Raw genomic sequence first — 23,873 nt, 5'->3', positions numbered from 1 at the left:
TTTGGTAAGTGTGCGGTTACACCTTGTTCACACTGGTGTGGTGCTGTGCGGCGTCCGTTGCTGCCGTGGCGCCGTGTCTGTGAGGAGGTGCGGCCCATAGACTGGTTTGAGTGGCATTGGGGCCGCTCTGCCAGTGGGTCGTTCCCCCTCCATGGGCACTGGTGTCGCGGCGGTGGTGGTTGCCGTCCAGTGCTACGCCATTTTATGCTAGGGACATTAGGGACCCACTCTGAATAGGTGGCCTTGACGTGGCGAGTGGGCTTGTACTTTTTGATCAAAAATATATACTAACAACCTGTTAGTTTTTGATATTATGCTGAGAAGCAATCAGATAATTACCGTATTTATCGGCGTATAACACGCACTTTTTAGGCTAAAATTTTTAGCCTATAGTCTGTGTGCGTATTATACGCCGATACACCCCCAGGAAAGGCAGGGGGAGAGAGGCCGTCGCTGCCCGCTTCTCTCCCCCTACCTTTCCTGGGGTCTAGAGCGCTGCTGTCGGCCCTTCTCACCCCCTGGCTATCGGCGCCGCTGCCCGTTCTGTCCCCCTGACAATCGGTGCCGGCGCCCCATTGCCGGCGCCGATAGCCAGGGGGAGAGAAGCGGCGCTGACAGCTAGGGGGAGAGAAGGGGCAGCGGCACCCATTGCCGGCGCCGCTGCCCCGTTGCCTCCCCCCATCCCCGGTGGCATTATTACCTGAGTCGGATCCGCGCTGCTGAGGCCTCCGGCGTGCGTCCCCGGCGTAGTTGCTATGCACTGAACGGCGCGGCGCATGACGTCAGTGCACCACGCCGTGCATAGCAACGACGCAGGGGACGCACGCCGGAGGCCTGCAGCAGCGCGGACCCGACTCAGGTAATTATGCCACCGGGGATGGGGGGAGGCAACGGGGCAGCGGCGCCGGCAATGGGTGCCGCTGCCCCTTCTCTCCCCCTGGCTATCGGCGCCGCTTCTCTCCCCCTGGCTATCGGCGCCGGCACCTAGGGGGTGAGAAGGGCCGACAGCAGCGCTCTAGACCCCAGGAAAGGCAGGGGGAGAGAAGCGGGCAGGGACGGACTCTCTCCTCCTGCCTTTCCTGGGGGTGTATCGGGGTATACACGCGCACACACGCACCCTCATTTTACCAGGGATATTTGGGTAAAAAACTTTTTTTACCCAAATATCCTTGGTAAAATGAGGGTGCGTGTTATAGGCCGGTGCGTGGTATACCCCGATAAATACGGTATACAAGATTGTAGATGTGCGACCATGCCTGTTTTTTCTACCCAAATTTACAAATCTGTTTAACTTTCTGGAGCCAGTTGATATATATATATATATATATATATATATATAAAAAAAGTTTTTTCCTGCATAACCCCTTTAAGGCAGTGCCCAGCATTAGAAGCTGAGCCCTTTCTTTCCTGCCACTCAAGCAAGAAAGGAGGGGCTGAAGCGACACTTCAGAACTTGAGCGTCTCGCCCACACCTTATAAACACTAGCAGAATCAAGTGGATTATAATATGCACCTGTAAAGCAAGTATAATTGTATAATAGATTTCACATTTCCTATTAATTGTCCAACAGAGTCTGCAGCTCATATGGTGAAAAATAAGCCAACAGACCCACTTTCATAGTAACAAGGAACAAAGATCAAGGTGTTCACTCTGCATATACTGGAATATTTATGGAAAAAAAAAATATATATATTATATATATATATATATATATATATATATAAAATAAACATTATATCTATATCAAAATGGTGCATACCAAACACCTACCATTGACAGGAAAAAAGGGTTTGGGCTAGGAGCTATACAATAGTAAAATGTAAGCAGAGATAAGAGGGCATGGTCAGCGGCCATGAGAAAGACGTACAATTCAACATTTAAGCTACATACCTTCCTTCTCCTTCCCTACAATTGGGACATGAACATGCAACTCTTCTTAACCTCTTTCCTGTCTGCACCTCCTGGTCGGATGATGGCTGGGACTGCTGTAGCTGCACTTGAGTTATCTGGTCAGGACTGACTGCACCAATGGTAGCATTAGCAAGGCCGCCTACAGCAACCGTCACAGGTGCTATGGTAGCTTGTTGTACTTTGACTCCTTCTGCTCCTTGTTGTTGACCTGAAGCAGCAAAATCAAAACACAATGTAATATTGTAAAAAGCATCAATGTAGTTTTTAGAAAACAGAACATCCTGGCCAATAGGTATTCCAGTTTTTTTTCTTAAAATAAAAAGCTATAAACTAACTCAGGCTATGTTCCCTAACTACTCCTAACACTCCTCCCACCCTTAGGCTAAGTTTCTACTTGTTTTTTTATTTTTAAATTTATTTTTTTGTGAGTTTTTCCCAAAACGGCCCCCATGCGGCCAAATGTTAGCTGTAAATCAATAAGAAATCACAAAATTCTTTCCACTTTGAGTTTTTCAGTTTGGCTTTTTTTTATTATCTTTTTGGCGTTTTTTCACTCTTTTTCAGCTCCTTAGCGGTTTTGCCAAGTCGCAGCATGTTTAGCCTATGGCGTTTTTTTCCCTGAAATCTTGGCGTTTTTTCCCCATAAAAGTCTATGGGAGTAAAAAAACGTCAAGAAAAACGACAAGTGGGTTTTAACTTTGGTGTTTTTGCAGGCGGTTTTTATTCTTTTTTGGACTTTGGTGATCCAAAAAAGTGATGGAGATGGCTTTTAATAAAATTTCGTAGGGAGGGTACCATAAAAAAAATAAAATAAAAAATAAAAAGATACAGTGATGGAAAAAAATTGTATCTGACAAATTTTTTTTTTATAACCAAATTTTTATAAATTTTTAAAAACAGGGATCAATTTATGTAGGCGGGCAGGGCACTAAAAATGTAGCAGACAATAATAAAAATGTAGTGTGCGTTTTTCACTTTATTTTTTAGGTAGTACTACTACTCCCAGCATGGAACACACTGTTCCATGCTGGGAGTAATAGTACCTATCATTCTGACACCCATTGCGATCCTCCTGTACAATGTATAGATGTGGGCGGCCGCTCTTCTATGGTCCCCTGCACTGACATATATACACAATCATATTTTCCACTGAGAGCGGTGATAGGCTGCCACCATCCGGCCAATCCTCACTCTGGGTGGAAAATATGAATGAGTGATGTGAATTTCTATTCACATCACTGGCCGGCCCAGAGTATAGTGCAGAGATGCGAGCGCTGTATAGAGCCACTCCGCATCTCTGCTATATTATAGATGATCGCATCGGGTGTCAGGAGTGACACCTGGGGCGATATGTCTATTAGTACAGGAACTACTACTACAATCATGGAACAGGGGCCAAAAAAAATGCAATTTCCACTCAAAAGGCAAAAAACAACAACAACAACAACAAAAATAAATGCAAGAAAAAAAACGTTCAAAAGCAGGAAAATGCTGTGGCATGACATCACTGAACCCTGTTGAGGAACCACTTCTACCTCACATGGTTGCAGTGCTGTGATAAATACAAGATCCCAAGCTCTGTGCAGCTTTCAGTGAGGCTCTATGCAGACGAAAATCAGGCTCAATGCAAAGAAACATTTCCTGAGTTTGGACTCCTGCCAGACCAGGAGGAGACCAAACTCACTGCATTAATTGTGGCAGGAAACAGAACAAAGCCACCTAGTGGCTGTTTTTCCTATTACATTTTAAACATATTTAAGTTGATAATTTTAAACACAAGTGAATGTGTCTGCTAATTACACAAAGAACACTATATTAAACGTTTTATTTGGTGACAGGTACTCTAACTTAAATGTATTCACATGTCATCTTGTAACTGACATGTTTGACACAGTGATGGAAGGATGCATGATATTAATGACAAGGACTATTTAAATGGGAGCTTTAATCATTGTGGAGAAAGATTCAGTATAACTTGTAAGTGCAGTGAACACTGTACAGTAAACTGTGCCGCTCAATGATAGGACCGCCCACTGTACTCCTAGGCATTGAAATATCAAAGGATTTCAAATCGATAAATGACAAGATATACTGAATATACTGAACAAAGAGACCAAGATATATATCTAAATATAAGCAGCGGGTAAAATTAGTATTGAACACGTCACCAATTTTCTCACTAAAAATATTTACAAAAAGGTGCTATTGACAGAAAACTTTTACTAGACATTGTAAGAACCCAAGTAATCTATACATCAATAAATAAAATAAAATAAAAAACAAATAGGTTTAGAAATTAAGGTTGCGTGTAATGTGAAATGACACAGGGAAAAAGTAATGAACACCGAAAAGGAGGTGCAAAAGGGCATGGAAAGCCAAGGCAACAACTGAAATCTATCAGGTCTCATTTCCAAGGTGTCATACAAGACCTGCACAAGCTAATTGTTGCAAGACATAATGGCGTTCATTACAGGCGCATTTCTAAGCTTCTGAATGTTCCAGTTAGTGTTAGGGCCATAATACGGAAGTGGAAAGGCATTGATTTCACAATAAATTTGCCTCGACCAGGTGCTCCTCACAAGATTTCTGACAGAGGAATGAAAAGAATATATCAGAAGAGTTGCCAAGAATCACTTGTGGAGAGCATCAAATGGACATGGAATTTTAGCAGGTACTGTTGTTTCAAAGAGAACAGTAAGTAATGCACTCCGCCGCCATGGCCTGTATGCACACTCACCACGCAAGACTCATTGCTGAATTAAAAAACATGGTGAAGATCGTGTAACGTTTGCTGAACAACATTTGGAAAAAACAGTGAAATACTGGGAGAATATAGTGTGGTCAGCTGAGAACAAAATCGAACTGTCTGGATGCCATAATATACACCATGTTTGGAGGAGAAATGGTACTGCACATCACCCTAAAAACACCATACCAACAGTGAAGTTTGGATGTGGGATCATGGTGTGGGTCGGCTTTCCAGCAAATGGTACTGGTAAACACATAATTAAAGGAAGGATAAAAAGACATTCTTGACCACAAAAATCTGATGCCATCTACCAGGATAGTAAAGATGAAATAAGGGAGGACATTTCAGCATGACAATGATCCCAAACGCACAGCCAAGGAAGCTTCTAGAATAGCCCAGTAAATTATCTAACTTAAATGTCATTACAAATCTAATGAAAATGGAAAGTATAGAAGATTATGATTCATAGAAGAGGCCTACGAAACCTTCAAGATTTAACCCCTTCAGGACACCAGGTTCTCTCATTTTTGCACTTTTGTTTTTGCCACCTTCTAAAAACCATAACACTTTCAATTTTGCACCTACAGACCCATATAAGGACTTGTTTTTTTGCGCCACCAATTTTACTTTGTAAAGTCATTCAAATATTCGCCACAAAATCTACAGTGAAACCAAATATAAATACATTTTTGGGGGGGGGCAAAAATAAGCCATTTTATAACTTTTTGGGGGCTTCCGATTCTACGCAGAGCTCTTTTTGGTAAAATGACACCTTATCTTTATTCTGTAGATCCATACGATTAAAATGATACCCAACTTATATAGGTTTTTAAAGGGGTTCTCCGGTGCTTACACATCTTATCCCCTATCCAAAGGATAGGGGATAAGATGCCTGATCGCGGGAGTCCCACAGCTGGGGATGCCCGTGATCATGCACGCGGCACCCCATTTGTAATCAGTCCCCGGAGCGTGTTCGCTCCGGGTCTGATTACGAGTGACTACAGGGCCAGCGGCGTGTGACATCACGCTCCGCCCCTCAATGCAAGCCTACGGGAGGGGGCGTGATAGCTACGGGAGGGAGCGTACACGCTCCGGGGACTGATTACAAACGGGGTGCCGCGTGCATGATCACGGGCGTCCCCAACTGCGGGACACCCGTGATCAGGCATATTATCCCCTATCCAAAGGATAAGATGTGTAAGCACCGGAGAACCCCTTTACATTTTTTTACTTCTTTTGAAAAATAACTTATTGTACGAAAATTTGCATACTTAAAAATGTCCTCTTCTGACCCCCTATAACTTATTTTTCCGTATACGGGAGGGCTCCTTTTTTTGCACCGTGATCTCTAGTTTTTATCAGTACTATTTTTATTTTGGGTACTTTTTTAGGGTACAAAGAGTGACCAAAAATAAGCAATTCTGGACTTTGGCATTTTTTTTATGTATTTGCCATTGACTGTGCAGTTTAATTAACGTTATATTTTTTATAGTTTGGACATTTGTTTATTTTTGTTTACATATTTGGTTTGTAATTGGAAAGGGGGACATATTTGGTTTGTAATTGGAAAGGGGGGGGGGTAGAATTAAAACTTTTATTAGGGAAGGGGTTAAATCACACTTTTTTTTTCCTAACACTATTTCATAGTCCTCATAGGGGACTTTTACATGCAATCTTCAGATTGCATACACTGTTCAATGCTATGCAATAGCATAGCATTGATCAGTGTTATCGGTGCTCGATTGCTCCAGGCTGCCAAAGTGTACAGGTAGGCTCTTCTTTCTTAAAGGGATACTCCACCGGAAAACATTTTCTTTTAAATAAACTGGTGTCAGAAAGTTAAACAGATTTGTAAAATTACTTCTATTAAATAATAGAAGTTAATTAAATATTAACCCTTCCAGTATTTAGCTGCTGTATACTACAGAGGAAGTTCTTTTCTTTTTGAACTTCCTTTCTGTCTGACCACAGTGCTCTCTGCTGACACCTCTGTCTATTTTAGGAACTGTCCAAATTAGGAGAAAATCTCCATAGCAAACCTATCCTGCTACGGACAGTTCCTGAAATGGACAGAAGTGTCAGCAGAGAGCACTGTGGGCAGACAGAAAATAAATAAAAAAACAAAAGAACTTTCTCTGGAGCAATAAGCAGCTGATAAGTACTGGAAGGATTAAGATTTTTTAATAGAAGTCATTTACAAATCTGTTTAAAACTTTCTGACACCAGTTGATTTAGAAGAAAAATGTTCTTTAAAGACTGTGTGAAAGAATGGACCAAAATCCCACCAGATCAACGCATGACACTAAATTCTTCATACAGAAGGCGTCTTGATGCGACAAGTTTCTCCATACAGGTGGCGTCTAGAAGTATTAGGGTACGTTCACACGCACAGATTTTTTAGAGGGTTTTCCACTGCGTATTTGAAAGTGGGCGGGCTCTTCTCGGCTGTCCGCAGCCGATTTTCCAGGACGGAATGTACACTGCGGAAAATCCGCCGCAAGCCCCATTGAAGTCAGTAGGGAATGTGCCGGATTTTCCGCAGCGTCAATTCCACCGCGGAAAATCTGCTACGGACAGCCGAGAAGAGCCCGCCCACTTTCAAATACGCAGCGGAAAACCCGCTAAAAAATCTGCGCGTGTGAACGTACCCTTAGATCGCAGTATGTGTGTCCAATACTTTTCCCATGTCATTGCACATTATTACACACTACTTTCTGAACTTATTAGTTTGGTTTCTTTGTATGAATGGATGACTTGGGTTGTTTCCAACATCTGGTAAAAATTTCATCAATAGCACCTTTGGAAATATATTTCCCTCTTAGTCTCAAGAAGATAACCCATGTCCGTATCCACCTCTATAGACATCATGGAGGTCCCACTAGTTGAGTTCAATAATGGAGTCTCAAAATGTACTAGCAACTCCTGTTCTGGTGGACTCAAGCACTCTTTGTAGTAAAGGGAACGTTATCCATCTAAATAGCTGCCGTGTAATACACTTCTCCTGCAGAAGTGGCTACTGGGAAGTGCCTGGCTAGCCAGAGCTTCCTCTGACAAATTGTTTGCCAGGGTGTTGGACCCAGGGTGATTATCATGGCAGACATTTAAGAGGGTCATTCAACCCCATGAAAGTGTCCACTGCAAATCCATTAACATATCTATACCATCTTAGTCATGAGGGGATACTTTATTGTCTTCAACTGGATTCTGCTGCACCATTCACAATGCTCAATTTCTGAGGCAGAAAATTCTGCAGCAGATATTCAAGACCTGCCAAGACTACAACCAAGTTTGTTATTTTGGCGGAATTCCACCTGGATCGAATTGCTTATGGAGAGGCGAATGTTAGCACCACCACAGCAGTGCCTGCTGCTGACAGAGTCTTTACCCATAATAACTTAGGGCATAAATTTAGCAGTGTGGACACGACCTGAAACTGCCAGCATCTGTCAAGTATGGAGTGGGCTCATCTCACATCTCCATACTTCCTTGGCGTTGTCACATTATAAGACGTTAAGAGGTGGAATGTGGTTTAGATATTTTATGAGAACTTTTCCAGCCAGGTCGGTAGGGATGCAGCCACTTTGCTAAAGAACTGCAAGAAGGCGCCGATTCTCCTACATACCAACTGCACATTGGCCAGCGCACAGCCGATACTTGTGGCTTTAACTTTAGGACTTATTCAGAAGTTGCAGGAGCGAGGAAGGTAAGGCTGGATTCATATTACAATAGTTCAACCATTAGTTGAATCCATTGGTATACTGTCCAGTTTATAATTTTTTTTACTGTGAGTTGCATGGTTGCTGATTAATATTAAAGGAGTATTTCAACACATATCCTCTTCTTGTTGATATAGGATAAGTGCAAGATGACAGGCAGATAAGGCAAAACGTGTAAGATGAAAGGGAGGTCCAACAGTGGGGTTTCACTTAACCACTGAGATCTCAAGAATGGGTACCAGAATCTTGCGTCAGAATGGAGTGGCGAGTTGCACAGGCGCACCACTGTTCTATTCATTGTCTATAGAGCTGTTGGAGACAGCTGAGTGCTGAACAGGGTTATGTTCCATTGTCTGTGAGTGGCAGTGCACATGCGCGACTCATCACTTCATTCCAAGGCGAGACTCTAACGCCCATTCTCAGGATCACGGGGAGTCCCAGTGGTTGGCCCTCCTCCCATTGCCCAAAACTTATCCCCCATCCCGTGGAAAGGGTGTAAGTGTTTTAGGTTGAAGTAGGTTATGTTCACACGTGCATATTTTGCAGCAGATTTACAGCATTGGATTTTGCTATCTATAAGTCAACTAGTAGTAAAATAAGCGGCAGATAGTCCTATCTCAAATAGTTATGTTCTTTTGATAGGAATGCACCTGAATCCGCCTCAGACACATGACCTGGCATTTGCATCTGAGCAAAAGGAATTGTAATTGGTCAAAGCATTCACTGAACAAGTATGCTAGCTCCATCCCTTATGACATGTCTTATAAAGCTAAGGCTCTTCTTTGTTATTACTACAACCTCAAAGTGTTCTTAAAAGGGATACTCCGCTGCTCAGCCTTCGGAACAGTTGGTTTTAACCGGGACCGGGAGCTCATGATGTCATAGCCCTGCGCCATTATGTCATGCTCCACCCCCTCAATGCAAGTCTACAGAGCTCCCGGCGACGGCTCCAGCATTCAGAACAGTTTGTTCCAAACGCTGAGTAGCGGAGTACCCCTTTATGGCGAAAACATTGCCCAGGACTTATTTTTTTATTTTTTTTATTATGACATGGGAGACCAAATGAAAATCCAGAATAAGACATCACCATTATAGAAATCTAGAAGAAAAAGGTGTAAACATCTGGAGAATCCCAGGCCTGGAGAAAGTGAATCTCTTTGCAGGTGCTTTAGTATGGACACTGTGACGCCTGTATACAAATGGTTAGGTCAGGTGAAGCCCTTGCCTATGCTCACTCACTAATATGATATGCCAAATGAGACTCACCTCTGCTACATCAATACCTCAGAGCACTTCTAGATCATGATCTGTAACTAGGTTATATATTTAGGTTACTTTTTAAACCAAATTTCATACCTTTAAAAAACATAATCCAAAAGTACCTGTTTCAACCACGGTTGTTTCTTTACAATGGGGCTCTACAGACATATGAACTGCAATGCGTTGCTCTGCAATCTTACCCAAGATTGCAGCACAAACTCCTAGGTAATGTTATACCTGTGTTTGTCAGCAATTTAGGGGGAGGTATGCAACTCAAAAAACGTAACAATTGGATTTTTACTTTATCATGAAACTGCAGACATGGGCAAAGTCATGCAATGCCACTGGTTGACCTTGGGTACAGTGCTATTGATATGCTCTGGCACAGTGGGTGTTAACTTGTAAACAAACCTGATATACAGAAAGTACACTTTATAAAAAAAAAAAAAAGGAATCTGTTGGATAGCTGTTAGGGTATAATAAGCTGTACCATTCCTGAAGCAGATGATGATTGCCAAACTCCTTTTTATTTCTCATCCAAGTGTCAAGAAGGCAGAGCAGAGCTGCTCAAGTGCCACATCCTACCACACCACCTTGCCTGTCTTCAGTCAAGGGGGGGGGGGGGGGGGGGCGCTAAAAGGTAAAAGGTGAGGAGGAGTAAAGAGGAGTGCTAGGCTGTGGTACTGGAGCAGCTCTGCTCCACTTGGAAGAAAAATAAAAGTTTGGCAACCATCCTCCACTCTAGGAAAGGTACATTTCACTTTTATGCTACAAAAGCTAGCCAACAGTGTCTGCAGTGCTTGCCAAAAAATACAGATAAAAGATTTTCTTTCAGATACGTATTGGGTTGCACTGAATTTTCAGCAGCCAAAAATGATCGACTATTGGGGGTGTGGCCTACTGTCGAGGCCGTGACTTGTGTGCAAAAGGCCTCCAATATGTCCGACAGGAGGACTGCAAGACAAGCCTGCTATACAGGGTGGGCCATTTATATGGATACACCTTAATAAAATGGGAATGGTTGGTGATATTAACTTCCTGTTTGTGGCACATTAGTATATGTGAGGGGGGAAACTTTTCAAGATGCGTGGTGACCATGGTGGCCATTTTGAATCCAACTTTTTTCAATAGGAAGAGGGTCATGTGACATCAAACTCATTGGGAATTTCACAAAAACAATGATGTGCTTGGTTTTAACATAACTTTATTCTTTCATGAGTTATTTACAAGTTTCTGACCACTTATAAAATGTGTTCAATGTGCTGCCCATTGTGTTGGATTGTCAATGCAACCCTCTTCTCCCACTCTTCACACACTGATAGCAACACCGCAGGAGAAACGCTAGCACAGGCTTCCAGTATCCGTAGTTTCAGGTGCTGCACATCTCGTATCTTCACAGCATAGACAATTGCCTTCAGATGTCCCCAAAGATAAAAGTCTAAGGGGGTCAGATCGGGAGACCTTGGGGGCCATTCAACTGGCCCACGGTGACCAATCCACTTTCCAGGAAACTGTTCATCTAGGAATGCTCGGACCTGACACCCATAATGTGGTGGTGCACCATCTTGCTGGAAAAACTCAGGGAACGTGCCAGCTTCAGTGCATAAAGAGGGAAACACATCATCATGTAGCAATTTTGCATACCCAGTGGCCTTGAGGTTTCCATTGATGAAGAATGGCCCCACTATCTTTGTACCCAATATACCACACCATACCATAAATGTTTGTGTTCCAACAGTCTTGGAGGGATCTATCCAATGTGGGTTAGTGTCAGACCAATAGCGGGGGTTTTGTTTGTTAACTTCACCATTCACATAAAAGTTTGCCTCATCGCTGAACAAAATCTTCTGCGTAAACTGAGGGTCCTGTTCCAATTTTTGTTTTGCCCATTCTGCAGCACCTGAAACTACGGATACTGAAAGCCTGTGCTAGCATTTCTCCTGCGGTGTATATAGTAGTATATAGCAGTGTATACGGATAGCATTTCTCCTGCGGTGTATATAGTTGTATATAGCAGTGTATACGGATACTGGAAGCCTGTGCTAGCATTTCTCCTGCGGTGTATATAGTAGTATATAGCAGTGTATACGGATACTGGAAGCCTGTGCTAGCATTTCTCCTGCGGTGTATATAGTTGTATATAGCAGTGTATACGGATACTGGAAGCCTGTGCTAGCATTTCTCCTGCAGTGTTGCTATCAGTGTGTGAAGAGTGGGAGAAGAAGGTTGCATTGAACACATTATATAAGTGGTCAGAAACTTGTAAATAACTCATGAAATAATAAAGTTACGTTAAAACCAAGCACATCATTGTTTTTCTTGTGGAATTCCCAATAAGTTTGATGTGTCACATGACCCTCTTCCTATTGAAAAAACAAAAGTTGGATTCAAAATGGCCGCCACGGTCACCACCCATCTTGAAAAGTTTACCCCCCCTCACATATACTAATGTGCCACAAACAGGAAGTTAATATCACCAACCATTCCCATTTTATTAAGGTGTATCCATATAAATGGCCCAGCCTGTACAATACATATCATAGGAATAATGCATCCACCCCCCATAGCCCAGTGTAAACAGCGTTAGAGGGTTAAACCTAGGACAGGTTCCCTTTAAAAAGGATCCTGTCAAAAGGTTTTACCCCACCCTTACATGTTTACACTGGGCTATGGGGGTTAAAGCATGATTCCTATTATATGTATTGTATCCCAGGATCCGTTCAGCTAGGCTCAACCCTCAACCGCTCTTATGTGAAAGCACCTGGCCTAGCAGAGGAGGACAAGGCCACAAGGACCTGGGGATGGCGCTGATGTGGGAGCTGTACAGGGGTATGGCGTGCATGCACTGCAGCCTGGCAGGTAATAGAAACCTGTCACCTTCATGTATTCTCCACTGTACACACACACACACACACACACACACACACACACACACACACACACACACACACACACTGCTGGCTCCGGTAATGCTCTAGTATAGCCTGAACTCCTCACGCCTCCACCGCACGGGACAGCTGCAGAGCCATAGGCTGTGTCAAAGCATGCTGGGAGTTAGTATTTAGCTAACTATACCTAACTACAACTTTCAGCATGCCGACACAGCCTATGGCTCTGCAGCTGATCCCAAAAAACTAATACTACATTTAGGTGGGTTGGGCAAGTCATTTTAAGCCAAACCCCAAATTTTTATTGTAGTGCACCACTAATACATACATCAGTTTTTAGTTTATTTAAAAAAATAAAAATTTGTACATTTTGTATTTTATACCACATATGTCTCACCTTAGCGCAGTAACTGCTGAGGAGGGGGGTGTCTGGAGGCATTGCAGAGAGAGGCAATAGTGGTGGGTGACAGGCTGAAGGCAATAGTGGTGGGGGTGGCTGGGAGACTGAAGGCAAAAGTGGGGAGGCTGGAGGCACATTGTGTGTAAGGTGGGGGGAGGCTAGAGGCATATTGTGTGTAAGGCTGGAGACATTTGAGGGAGGCTGGAGGTTTGGTTTATGTATGTGGGGAAGGCTGGAGGCATTTGGAGGGGAAAAGGGGAGGATAATGCTGGAAAAGAGCAAAGTCTAATATGTTTGTGTGACAGATTCTGCAGTGATGAGTTGTGGCTGGAAAAAATATTAATGATGACCCAGGCCAGATGTAGAAGAGAAAAAAAGTAAATGACTCCAATCAGAGAAGACATCATCTGTGAGTTGCTGCATATAGTAGCCCTATAATCTACATAACCAACAGATATGTGCAATAGGTATTGTGCATTGATTCTTTTTTAGCCATTATTTGTTTCCACTTGGGTTTTTTTCTGGCAGTTTTTGGATAGCTGCCACTGCAGTTTTTGAGCCAAAGCCAAAAGTGTATTCAAAAGGAACAGGACATATAATAAAGGAAGGACTTATACTTCTCCTCCCTTATGGATCCACTTCTGGCTTTGGGTCAAAAACTGCAGTGGCAGTATTCCAAAAAATGCCAGAAAAAATAAAAAAAAAGTGGAAACTTAGCCTTACGTTGACAATATTTCCTACGCCGAAAATTGTTGGGAAATACTGCCTTAGGCCATGTTCAAACAGCAGAATTTCCAAGCAAAATTGTGTAAAATTCTGCGCACATTATGTACAATTCCATTCACACAGCAGAACTTCCACTGCATACATTCCACTATTCTGATGGTTGGCGACCTCACTTCTCTTTTTTTTTTTTTTTTTTTTTTTAGAAGTACAAATTAAACAACAAAAAAAAAAGTTCCATTTTCTATACTGCATATGATATTAGCAAGTAATTTTTAACTCTAAAAGCAGGAGAAATTCGTACTTAATTTCTGCTTCCACATGTACCATGTAACAGACGAGTCTCCTGGATGTATGATATAGAGATCAAAAAGAATATCCTAAACCCTGAATAATCTTGTAACACTCGGCCTGTTATACACACACAATACCAATAGTCCCATCTAGGGTCTACACAGGATAGCCAGCAAGTAGAAAATATACTTTCTATACATTACGACCATTACACATATAAAATATTCTGTGAGACTTACAAAGGTTTCAAAGTGTTGGTTTTTAATCCTTTCACATACCTCCAACACTTGTAATTGTGACTGGTACTCCCTGTACCTGGACTCCCGCTGCACCGAGATTTGCAACGCTTACTGTCTGGAGATTAGGCACAGATGTAAAATGGGCAGCATTGAGCGTGATCGGAGTTCCAGCTACCGTAACCGGTGCAATCTGTGCAATTGTCGTACCACTGCTTGTGGACACGGGGGTAAGGGTTAGCTGTTGCGGTAAGCCAGCGTTCTGGACCTGTAAGTTCTGAAGACTCTGAATGTTCTGCACCTGCACGGTTTGCCAGCTGATCTGACCAGAAGGGGTTAATGTCGGGGCCCTTATGAGAACCTGGGTTGGGCTTAATGCTTGGAGCTGAACATTTTGCAGCTGTTGCTGCTGGAGAGTTTGTATGGTCTGTCCTGACTGAAGCTGAAATGACTGCTGTGGTATGGCTTGTATGATCTGCTGCTGAGGCTGCTGGATCTGGATTTGCTGTAAGACAGGCTGTCCTACAATTTGTACCTGTTGCAAAGAGTTTGATTGTTCGGACACATTCTGGAGTCCGTTTGCCTGCAGCTGACCGCTGCTCTGGCTCTCAGCCTCGGTGACAGAGGCTGGGGATTCTTCTGGGGCACGCTCACTACTTGCCGCAGTGCTGGTGAACTGGCCTGTTTCAGCTGAGCTGACAAGCGTATCGCTGCTAGTCAGAGTCGTAGACACAGTGGTTGTACAGGTTGAGGATGTGGAGGAGGAGGGAGACTCAGGCATGGTACTGACAGAGGAAGTTGTGATGGGTGTGGATACCAGCTGATTTCCATTGGTAACTCCGCCATCTGAGGGCTGAACGATCTGTGCTGAACTTCCTCCAGCAGCTACGCTATTTATCACTGGCAAGGCTAGAGTCACTCCTCCTATGTTTATGGGTAAGGTGGTCACTACTTGCTGAGCCCCAGGAATGGTCTGCAGCTGTAATGGGATTGACACTCCAGGACGGATCTGCACTGGAACAGTTTGATTTGCCAAGTTTTGCGCAATAATATTTCCAGATGTTGTTCTGTTGCCAGCCGTGATGATGGCCTGGTTATTACCAGCAGGAATAAACTGGATTTGACCCTGTAGATCTTGCAGCGCAGTGGCATTCCCTGGACTGATCTGAATGTGCTGGCCTTCTACAGTCTGAATCTGTGGGATGACCTGGTACTGAACATTTCCACCAGGGGTCTGCACTTGGATAACTTGGAACTGTCCCGGGGTGGGGGCAGAACTGCTTGGTTTAGACTTCGTAGGTGATGCGTTCTCACTGTTACTATTTGATGAGGTTGCTGTACTAGCAGCTATTGAAATTCCTTGTTGTGCTATGCTGCCTTCTTTAGTAACAGGGGGTGCCGCCGCCACTATCTGCCAAGCACTACCGGCCAGTTGAGTGGTCACCAATTCCAGCTGCTGTGGTTGATTCTGGAGTTGAACCAAACCTTGGCTGGGATCTATGATAATCTGCTGCTGTCCAGCACCTTGGTTTTCCCCTGTCGTTCCTATTTTACTGCAGGTTGCAGCTAGTAAAGCCAAGGGAGAGGGCTGCGAGTCCTAGTCAAAAAAAGAAAAAAAAAAAAAGGGAGGATTTAAAGATAGAAAGGGTGTTACCATCTGACACATCTAACATCAGATCTTTGACAGGAAGCGGTCGTATTCTCAGAAATGGCTTCTGTCCCTGTAACTGTTTCTGCAACCTTGCACATGCAGGAAGCCAGTGGCATACAAATATTTGCTTAAAAAGTAAAGATTATGATGCAACCTGTCACAACAAAGCATTTAAATGGAGATTCCAGCCCTTAAAAAAAGTATCCCCTATCCATAGGGTAGGGAATCAGTGTCTGATCTCCAGTACAGGACCCAGACTTGTCTAGGAGAGTGCCAGAGATACTAAAATGCTGTACTCATATCCATGACCAGAGGTCAATTGCCTGTGCCACTTGCATTGCCTTTTTTTTTTCTTAAGAACTAAAGTACTGATTATTCTGCTCATGTGATGGATAATGACTAACTAGCGCCCCCTACACAACTCTATTATTGGCCTGATAGTCAGGAAATATTGGACCGTATGTCAAACCAGATGTGTATCCTTCCTATAGGACCCTTTGTTCATGTTGTATTTACAACTTTGCTTCTGTATTATGGCTACAAGTCCCGTCCATGGGTCTGATGACCAAAACTAACACCTGTCATCAGATGGGCGGCTGAGCCGGGACTAGCGACCATAACACAGATGCAAAAATGCATCCATAATACGCCCATGTGAAATTGGTCTTAGATGTGTGTAACATGTCTTTTTCCCATTAAATGGTTATAACAAAATACAGGCCTTATGCTGCATAGTGAGTCCTAAGCTTCTAACCTTAAAGGGGTATTCCAGGAAAAAAAAAACTTATATCAACTGGCTCCAGAAAGTTAAACAGATTTGTAAATTACTTCTATTAAAAAATCTTAATCCTTTCAGTACTTATGAGCTTCTGAAGTTAAGGTTGTTCTTTTCTGTCTAAGTGCTCTCTGATGACACGTGTCTCGGGAAATGCCCAGTTTAGAAGAGTTTTGCTATGGGGATCTGCTTCTAAACTGGGCGTTTCCCGAGACACGTGTCATCAGAGAGGACTTAGACAGAAAAGAACAACCTTAACTTCAGAAGCTCATAAGTACTGAAAGGATTAAGATTTTTTAATAGAAGTAATTTACAAATCTGTTTAACTTTCTGGAGCCAGTTGATATATATAAAGTTTTTTTTCCTGGAATACCCCTTTAATTCTGCTAAAATGTGGCCCCTGAGCAGAGACATGGAGACATTTACAGGTGTAAATACAATATGGCTGTGGGCCTTGGCTTGTGAGCCAAATGTCAAACCTGTTAGGCCACGTGATAAATACCCTGTTTGTGTGCAGCGTTCTCCGTGCGGTGGTCAATGCGGGGTAGTCCTGTCCTAAAGCTTTTCAATGGGAGCTTTAGACTGATCGTTCACTTCTTTCTCACCCGATCTCCCGTTAAAATCAACTGGACCGATTGTTTTGCATTTCTATGTCAAAAATCATAGTCAATGGTTTTCCCACCAGTGTTTGATTGATGCGGGGCCAACTATTGGAACACCCACCAATGATGAGAACATAGGTTGTGTGCACCCCTTTTAAATGGAGCAGTGCAGACATATGAACTACTGTACTATGCATATTGGGGGGGAAAGGGGACCCACATTCTTTTTACTGGTTGGGGCCCCAGAGGTTGGACTCTCACTGATCACATACTGATCACCTTTTCTGTGGATTGTAGATAAGTGTAGTTAAGTTGATACAAATAGGCCCCATAGGGCATAATTGGAATTGCATTTTTGCAATAGCTGGAGAGCCACAGGTTCGAAAAATAATATGAACAAAGACTGTCTATTAAAAATGTAAGCTGAGCTCTGATTGGTTCCTATGGGCAACAAAGACAGTTTTAAAAGGAGTAGTCCAGCAGTGAAAAACGTATCCCCTATCCTAAGGATAGGGGATAAGTTTCAGATCGCGGGGGGTCCGACCGCTGGGGCCCCCGCGATCTCCTGTACGGGGCCCCGACAGCCTGCAGGAAGAGGGCATGTTGACCCCCGCACGAAGCGGCGGCTGAAGGGCCCCCTCAATACAACTCTATGGCAGAGCCGGAGCGCTGCCTTTGGCAATCTCAGACTCTGCCATAGAGATGTATTGAGGGGGGAGTGTCGGCCGCCGCTTTGTGCGGAGGTCGACAACCGCTATCTGGCCAGCGAGCCGGGGCCCCATACAGAGAGATCGTGGGGGGCCCCAGCGCTCAGACCCCCCACGATCTGAAGCTTATCCCCTATCCTTAGGATAGGGGATACGTTTTTCACCACTGGACTACCCCTTTAAGATATGAGGCCCAATATAATGGCAAACAGCAGTCCAGACAAAAAGTGCCACTGTTGCCTATATCAACCAGCCAATGCCTTATTGCCTAAACCACTTTTTCCTAACCTGTGGCATGTTGGGAGTTGTAGTTTTGCAACAGCTAGCAAAGCCACTGGGTTGTGGATTACTGACATGATCAAAAACTGCCTTTGTTGTCCACAGCAAACAATCGGAGCTCAGCTTTCATTTTAACAAATCTGTTTAACCTATGATAGCTCAGCCCTGATTGGTTGCATGCTGAGAGTTGTAGTTTGAAAACAGCTAGAGTGCAATGATCTAATGTTTTGCAACATTGGCTGTCAGGACATGCTGAGAGTTGTATTTGTTGCAACATCTGAAGGTCCACCAAAGTTTGGAGACCACTGATCTAAAGCAATAGTCTTCAATCCCTGGCTCTCCAGAGGGCATGCTGGGAGTTGTAGTTTTGCAACATCTGGTGGTCCTCCGGTTGCAGAACACCGATCTAAAGCAGTAGTCTCTAATAGAGATGAGCGAACTTACAGTAAATTCGATTCGTCACGAACTTCTCGGCTCGGCAGTTGATGACTTATCCCGCATAAATTAGTTCAGCTTTCAGGTGCTCCCGTGGGCTGGAAAAGGTGGATACAGTCTTAGGAAAGAGTCTCCTAGGACTGTATCCACCTTTTCCAGTCCACAGGAGCACCTGAAAGCTGAAATAATTTATGCAGGAAAAGTCATCAACTGCCGAGTCGAGAAGTTCGTGACGAATCGAATTGACTAAGTTCGCTCATCTCTAGTCTCTAACCCAAGACTCTCCAGAAAAGAGTAGAATGAAGATCTACAAGTTGGGGAAACACTGAGATGATCAAAAAGCGTCTAATAGTAAGACAGTCTTTGTTGTCCATAGCAACCAATCACAGCTCAGCTTTCATTTTACCAGAACTGTTCAAGACCTGAAAGCTGAGCCGTGATTGGTTGCATGCTGGGAGTTGTAGTTTTGTAAAAGCTGTAGAGCAGTGTTTCCCAAGCAGGGTGCCTCCAGCTGTTGCAAAACTACAACTCCCAGCATGCCCGGACAGCCGAAGGCTGTCCGGGCATGCTGGGAGTTGTAGTTTTGCAACAGCTGGAGGCACCCTGCTTGGGAAACACTGCTGTAGAGCCACCGTTTGGGGACGCTGCTTTACCCTTAAGCGATCCTTACATCCTACGGAGAATTTACCTGCGACCCGGACCCTTTGGCTTTTTTCTTGCTCTCCGTCTCGCTGGCCTTTCCTCCCTCGCTGGCCATGTCTTCCTCCGCCTGATCTGTAAAATAATAAACACTGACATATGTCAGCCTAGGAAGAGGAAAGAAAAAAAAGGAAACAAAAGACAAAAGTTGCAATGATGGAGATGAAATGTAACCTAGTGTAGTGATCCTAGTGGTGACACATGTCAGGACCCTGGGGGGGGGGGCACAACCTGTCTACTAAGACCCCCCCTGCAGACACATGCTGGAGCTGAGCCATGGCTGCTGTCACACCCCACAGGGGGCTGTCACCGGGCACACATGAGGGCTGGAGGGGGTGTTACGTACCGCTCATGCTGTATTATAAGGCTACTACTTATTCGTGGCACTGATAATCAGGAGGAAGGGAAGAGGCTAGGGGATGGGACGGGGCAGGAGAGAGGCCGGTCGCTGCTGGAGGAGGAGGGCTGGGGGGCCTGGCTCTCTCCCTGTACGGATGGCGCCGGTGGATGGCTGGAGAAGGGGGCTGTGGCGTACAAGCTCCGTCTCTCCCCGCAGCCGGGGCCCCTGATTGACAGCCCTGGAGAGGGGCCGGCCACATAGCCGGGGCGGACACCCCCTTTACCTCCCACCCTCCCCCTTCCATCCCGCTACGGGATCCATCGCCTCCATCCAGCCGAGTGTTGAGGCCTCCTCCTCCCCGGGACCCTCCTCTCTCCCCTCCTCGCCATTGCTTACCGCACGTCCTCCCTTCTTGTCGCTGCTGTGCTCGGGGCAGGCCTCGCCGCTCTCCGCCGGGTGATGTGGGGGGCACCGGGGGCTTTATTCCGAGTGTCCGTGGAGCGATAATATTTATTTTATTATTTTCCAGCAGCTGCTGGGCGAGTCCCCTCCCCGGCTCCTCCTCCTCCTCCTCCCCACAGATACAGAGCGGCGCCCTCCCCCTCTCTCCACTGCTGCTGAGCCGGGGGAGGAGGGGGAGCGGCCTTAACCATCTCCTGCCCGGGGGCTGGCCTCTCACAGCGGGAGATCTGGCGAACCTTGTGCACAGGAACAGTGGAGCGGTTGCCCATAGCAACCTATCAAATCCCTTCTTTTTCCCATAAGCCGAACCAAATTGGTGGCTATGGGCGACTGCGCCACTGTTCCTATTCCAGTGTTTCCCAACCGGGGTGCCTCCAGCTGTTGCAAAACTACAACTCCCAGCATGCCCGGACAGCCAGAGGCTGTCCGGGCATGCTGGGAGTTGTAGTTTTGCAACAGCTGGAGCCAACCCGGTTGGCAAACGATGGCATAGGAACAGTGGCGCATGCTGTGAGTTGTAGTTTTGCAACAGCTGGAGGCACTCTGGTTGGGAAACTGTCCTATACAATGCTGGGAGTTGTATACATGCTTACATGGTTGGGAAACACTGGAATAGGAGCAGCTCCGCATGCTGGGAATTGTAGTTTTGCAACAGCTGGAGGCACCCTGGTTGGGAAACACTGGAATAGGAACAGTGGTGCATGCTGGGAGTTGGTGTTGCAACAGCTGGAGGCACCCTGGTTGGGAAACACTGGAATAGGAACAGTGGCGCATGCTGGGCGTTGTAGTTTTGCAACAGCTGGAGGCACCCTGGTTGGGAAACACTGGAATAGGAACAGTGACGCATGCTGGGAGTTGGTGTTGCAACAGCTGGAGGCACCCTGGTTGGGAAACACTGGAATAGGAACAGTGGCGCATGCTGGGAGTTGGTGTTGCAACAGCTGGAGGCACCCTGGTTGGGAAACACTGGAATAGTAACAGTGGCGCATGCTGGGAGTTGGTGTTGCAACAGCTGGAGGCACCCTGGTTGGGAAACACTGGAATAGGAACAGTGACGCATGCTGGGAGTTGTAGTTTTGCAACAGCTGGAGGCACCCTTGTTGGGAAACAGTGTCCTATACACAAGCGTTAATAAATCTCTCCCTTTGTGTCAGTAAGGAGAGCGGTTGCCCATAGCAACCTATCCAGCTTACATTTTTCATGGGCCTTTTAAAAAGTGTGAGCTGGAATCTGGTTGCTATTGGCAACCGCTCCTGCACAAGGTTTTGTTAACTCGGCCGTGTGTCATTGAGGGGAGTGGTTGCCCATAGCAACCAATCAGCGCCTACCTTTCTGATATGTGGGAAAAGTTTGAAAATAAAAGGGATTTGATTGGTTGCTATGTCTATGGGATTTTTCTAATAGCCGTTTTAACCCGTTATTAAAAAAAACGGGAGAAATAATTAAAGTTTATTATTTTTATTCAGGCAGCCCAGACATAGTGGATTTATTTTTTTACTGAAGGTCTTCTTCAGGGTCCATTCACACGCTCATAACTAGCAGCCAGTTTCCCACTGCAGAAAAATCTATGCGGGCTACGCTACCGTTCATTTTAAGGGGTCTGCAAACCTTCCACTATTACGGACTGTCTATGTGCCCAAACAAGTGCATGGTAGCATAACGCCCAGTTTTTGCTGCAGATTTTATTGGGGGAGAGTTATCAAAACCTATTCAGAGGAAAAGTTGTCAAGTTGCCCATAGCAACCAATCAGATCGCTTCTTTCATTTTTCACAGGCCTTCCCAAAAATGAAAGAAGAAAGATGATTGGTTGTTCGCTCATCTCTAATGCCCACCATAAATAGAATAAATATTATTATTATTATTATTATTATTATTATTATTATTATTATTATATATTTTTTTTTATTTTCTATCCAAGAGTAGAGCTAAAAGTCGGAATTATTCTGACTTATTACTGAATATCAGAGAAGAATGAGCGGAATGAATCCAGGCGATCCAGTGTTTCCTTGTGTAATCCTCACTTCTGCTCAGGGAGCCATGTTCTATACGTAGAAGTACAGTCGCTCAGTGCCACCCCCAGCTATAGTGGAGCTTTAACCATCAAGTGACAGAAATGACTTCTGCCGACGTCACAGCCATTCCAACTGGGTATTGGCTGGAATGATGACTTCGCACTGCATGCTGGGAGATGTAGTTCCGTGCACTGACGCAGGTCTCTTCCTCCATATGCTTGTAGACAGTGTCAGGGTTTGGCAGGCGGGACTGAGGTGTGGATTGTCCTCTCTGGGAGGGAATGTCGAGGCGGGCCAGCTGTCAGCAGTGGGAGTAGGGCTGCTCCAGGGGGTGGTAGAAGAGGGAGTTGATCTTCTCTATGTCCTCCCTTTCCTCGTGTAACCTCGGACACTGATAAACATCCCCATGTGTCAGTTACAGCCTGAAGACACCTGGGCGGCTGTCTCCTTGTGTGTATGAACGCCGTATGGGCTCTGGAGCCTCACAATCCACAGCGGAAGGTGGCATTCTGGCTTCATTTAGACCTGTATATAACAGATATGGCAATTAGTGATGAGCGAATTTACAGTAAATAAGATTCGTCACAAACTTCTCGGCTCGGCAGTTGATGACTTATCCTGCATAAATTAGTTCAGCTTTCCGGTGGGCTGGAAAAAGTGGATACAGTCCTAGGAGAGAGTCTCCTAGGACTGTATCCACCTTTTGCAGCCCACGGGAGCACCTGAAAGCTGAACTAATTTATGCAGGATAAGTTATCAACTGCCGAGCCGAGAAGTTCGTGACTATTCGAATTTACTGTAAGTTCGCTCATCTCTAATGGCAATTCTTGTTTTAAATGTTGCTATATATATATATATATATATATATATATATATATATACACACAGTGGTCCCTCAACATACGATGGTAATCCGTTCCAAGTGGACCATCGTTTGTTGAAACCATCATATGTTGAGGGATCCGTGCAATGTGTAGTATAGGACAGTGGTCTACAACCTGCGGACCTCCAGATGTTGCAAAACTACAACACCCAGCATGCCCGGACAGCCAACGGCTGTCCGGGCATGCTGGGAGTTGTAGTTTTGCAACATCTGGAGGTCCGCAGGTTGAAGACCACTGGTATTAAAGGTTGTACTCACGTGTCCACGCCGCTCCGGACCGTCATGGCTCGTCACCGCTGCCCTGGATGTCGCCGTCAATCGCTGTCGCCGCGTCCCTGGGGTGTCCCCGACACTCTGGCAAGGCCTCTGCTTCCCCGGCATCCTCGCTCTCCGTCGCCACCAACACGTCGCTACGCACGCCGCTCCTATTGGATGACAGGACGGCGTGCGCAACGACGTGATGACGTCGATGGAGAGCGCCGACGATGAAGGGATCCCGAAGAGGACGTGCCGGAGCCCCGAGGACAGGTAAGTGATCGTCAGCGGACCACACGGGGCACCGTAAATGGCTATCCGGTGGCAGCTGAAGCAGTCTGTGCTGCCTGATAGCCCTTTATGCGATGGCCCCGACATACAAAAGCATCGTATGTTGATGCTGCCTTCAACACGCGATGGCCTCTGAGAGACCATCATATCTTGAAATGATCGGATGTCGGGGCCATCGTAGGTCGGGGGTCCCTGTATATACAGTGATCCCTCAACTTACAATGGCCTCAACAAACAATAGTTTCAACATACAATGGTCTTTTCTGGACCATTGTAAGTTGAAACCAGACTCAACATACAATG

The 23,873-nt window shown here is 45.1% G+C and overlaps 1 protein-coding gene across 6 annotated transcripts in view; it reads right to left on the bottom strand.

Annotated features, from left to right (window-relative positions):
* SP4 (Sp4 transcription factor) overlaps positions 1-23,873 on the bottom strand; it is a 75,055-nt gene that overhangs the window by 18,043 nt on the left and 33,139 nt on the right. For 2 of the 6 annotated variants that reach the window (XM_056519712.1, XM_056519711.1), the window contains exons 2-4: positions 19,316-19,401; positions 14,221-15,775; positions 1,892-2,120 (exon numbers count right to left, since the gene is read on the bottom strand). In XM_056519712.1, coding sequence (XP_056375687.1) covers positions 1,892-2,120; positions 14,221-15,775; positions 19,316-19,384 — 1,853 coding nt within the window. In that variant the 5' untranslated portion in view covers positions 19,385-19,401. Of the gene's footprint in view, positions 1-1,891; positions 2,121-14,220; positions 15,776-19,315; positions 19,434-19,672; positions 19,938-20,062; positions 20,387-20,721; positions 20,908-23,873 lie in introns of those variants that run through there. The other 4 variants (XM_056519708.1, XM_056519713.1, XM_056519710.1 and 1 more) reach the window with 4 other exon arrangements.

Source organism: Hyla sarda, chromosome 5, assembly GCF_029499605.1.
Source record: "Hyla sarda isolate aHylSar1 chromosome 5, aHylSar1.hap1, whole genome shotgun sequence".
NCBI classification, from domain to species: Eukaryota; Metazoa; Chordata; class Amphibia; order Anura; family Hylidae; genus Hyla; species Hyla sarda.
Note: the sequence above shows the minus strand (reverse complement) of the source record. Positions and strands in the feature narration are given on the sequence as shown.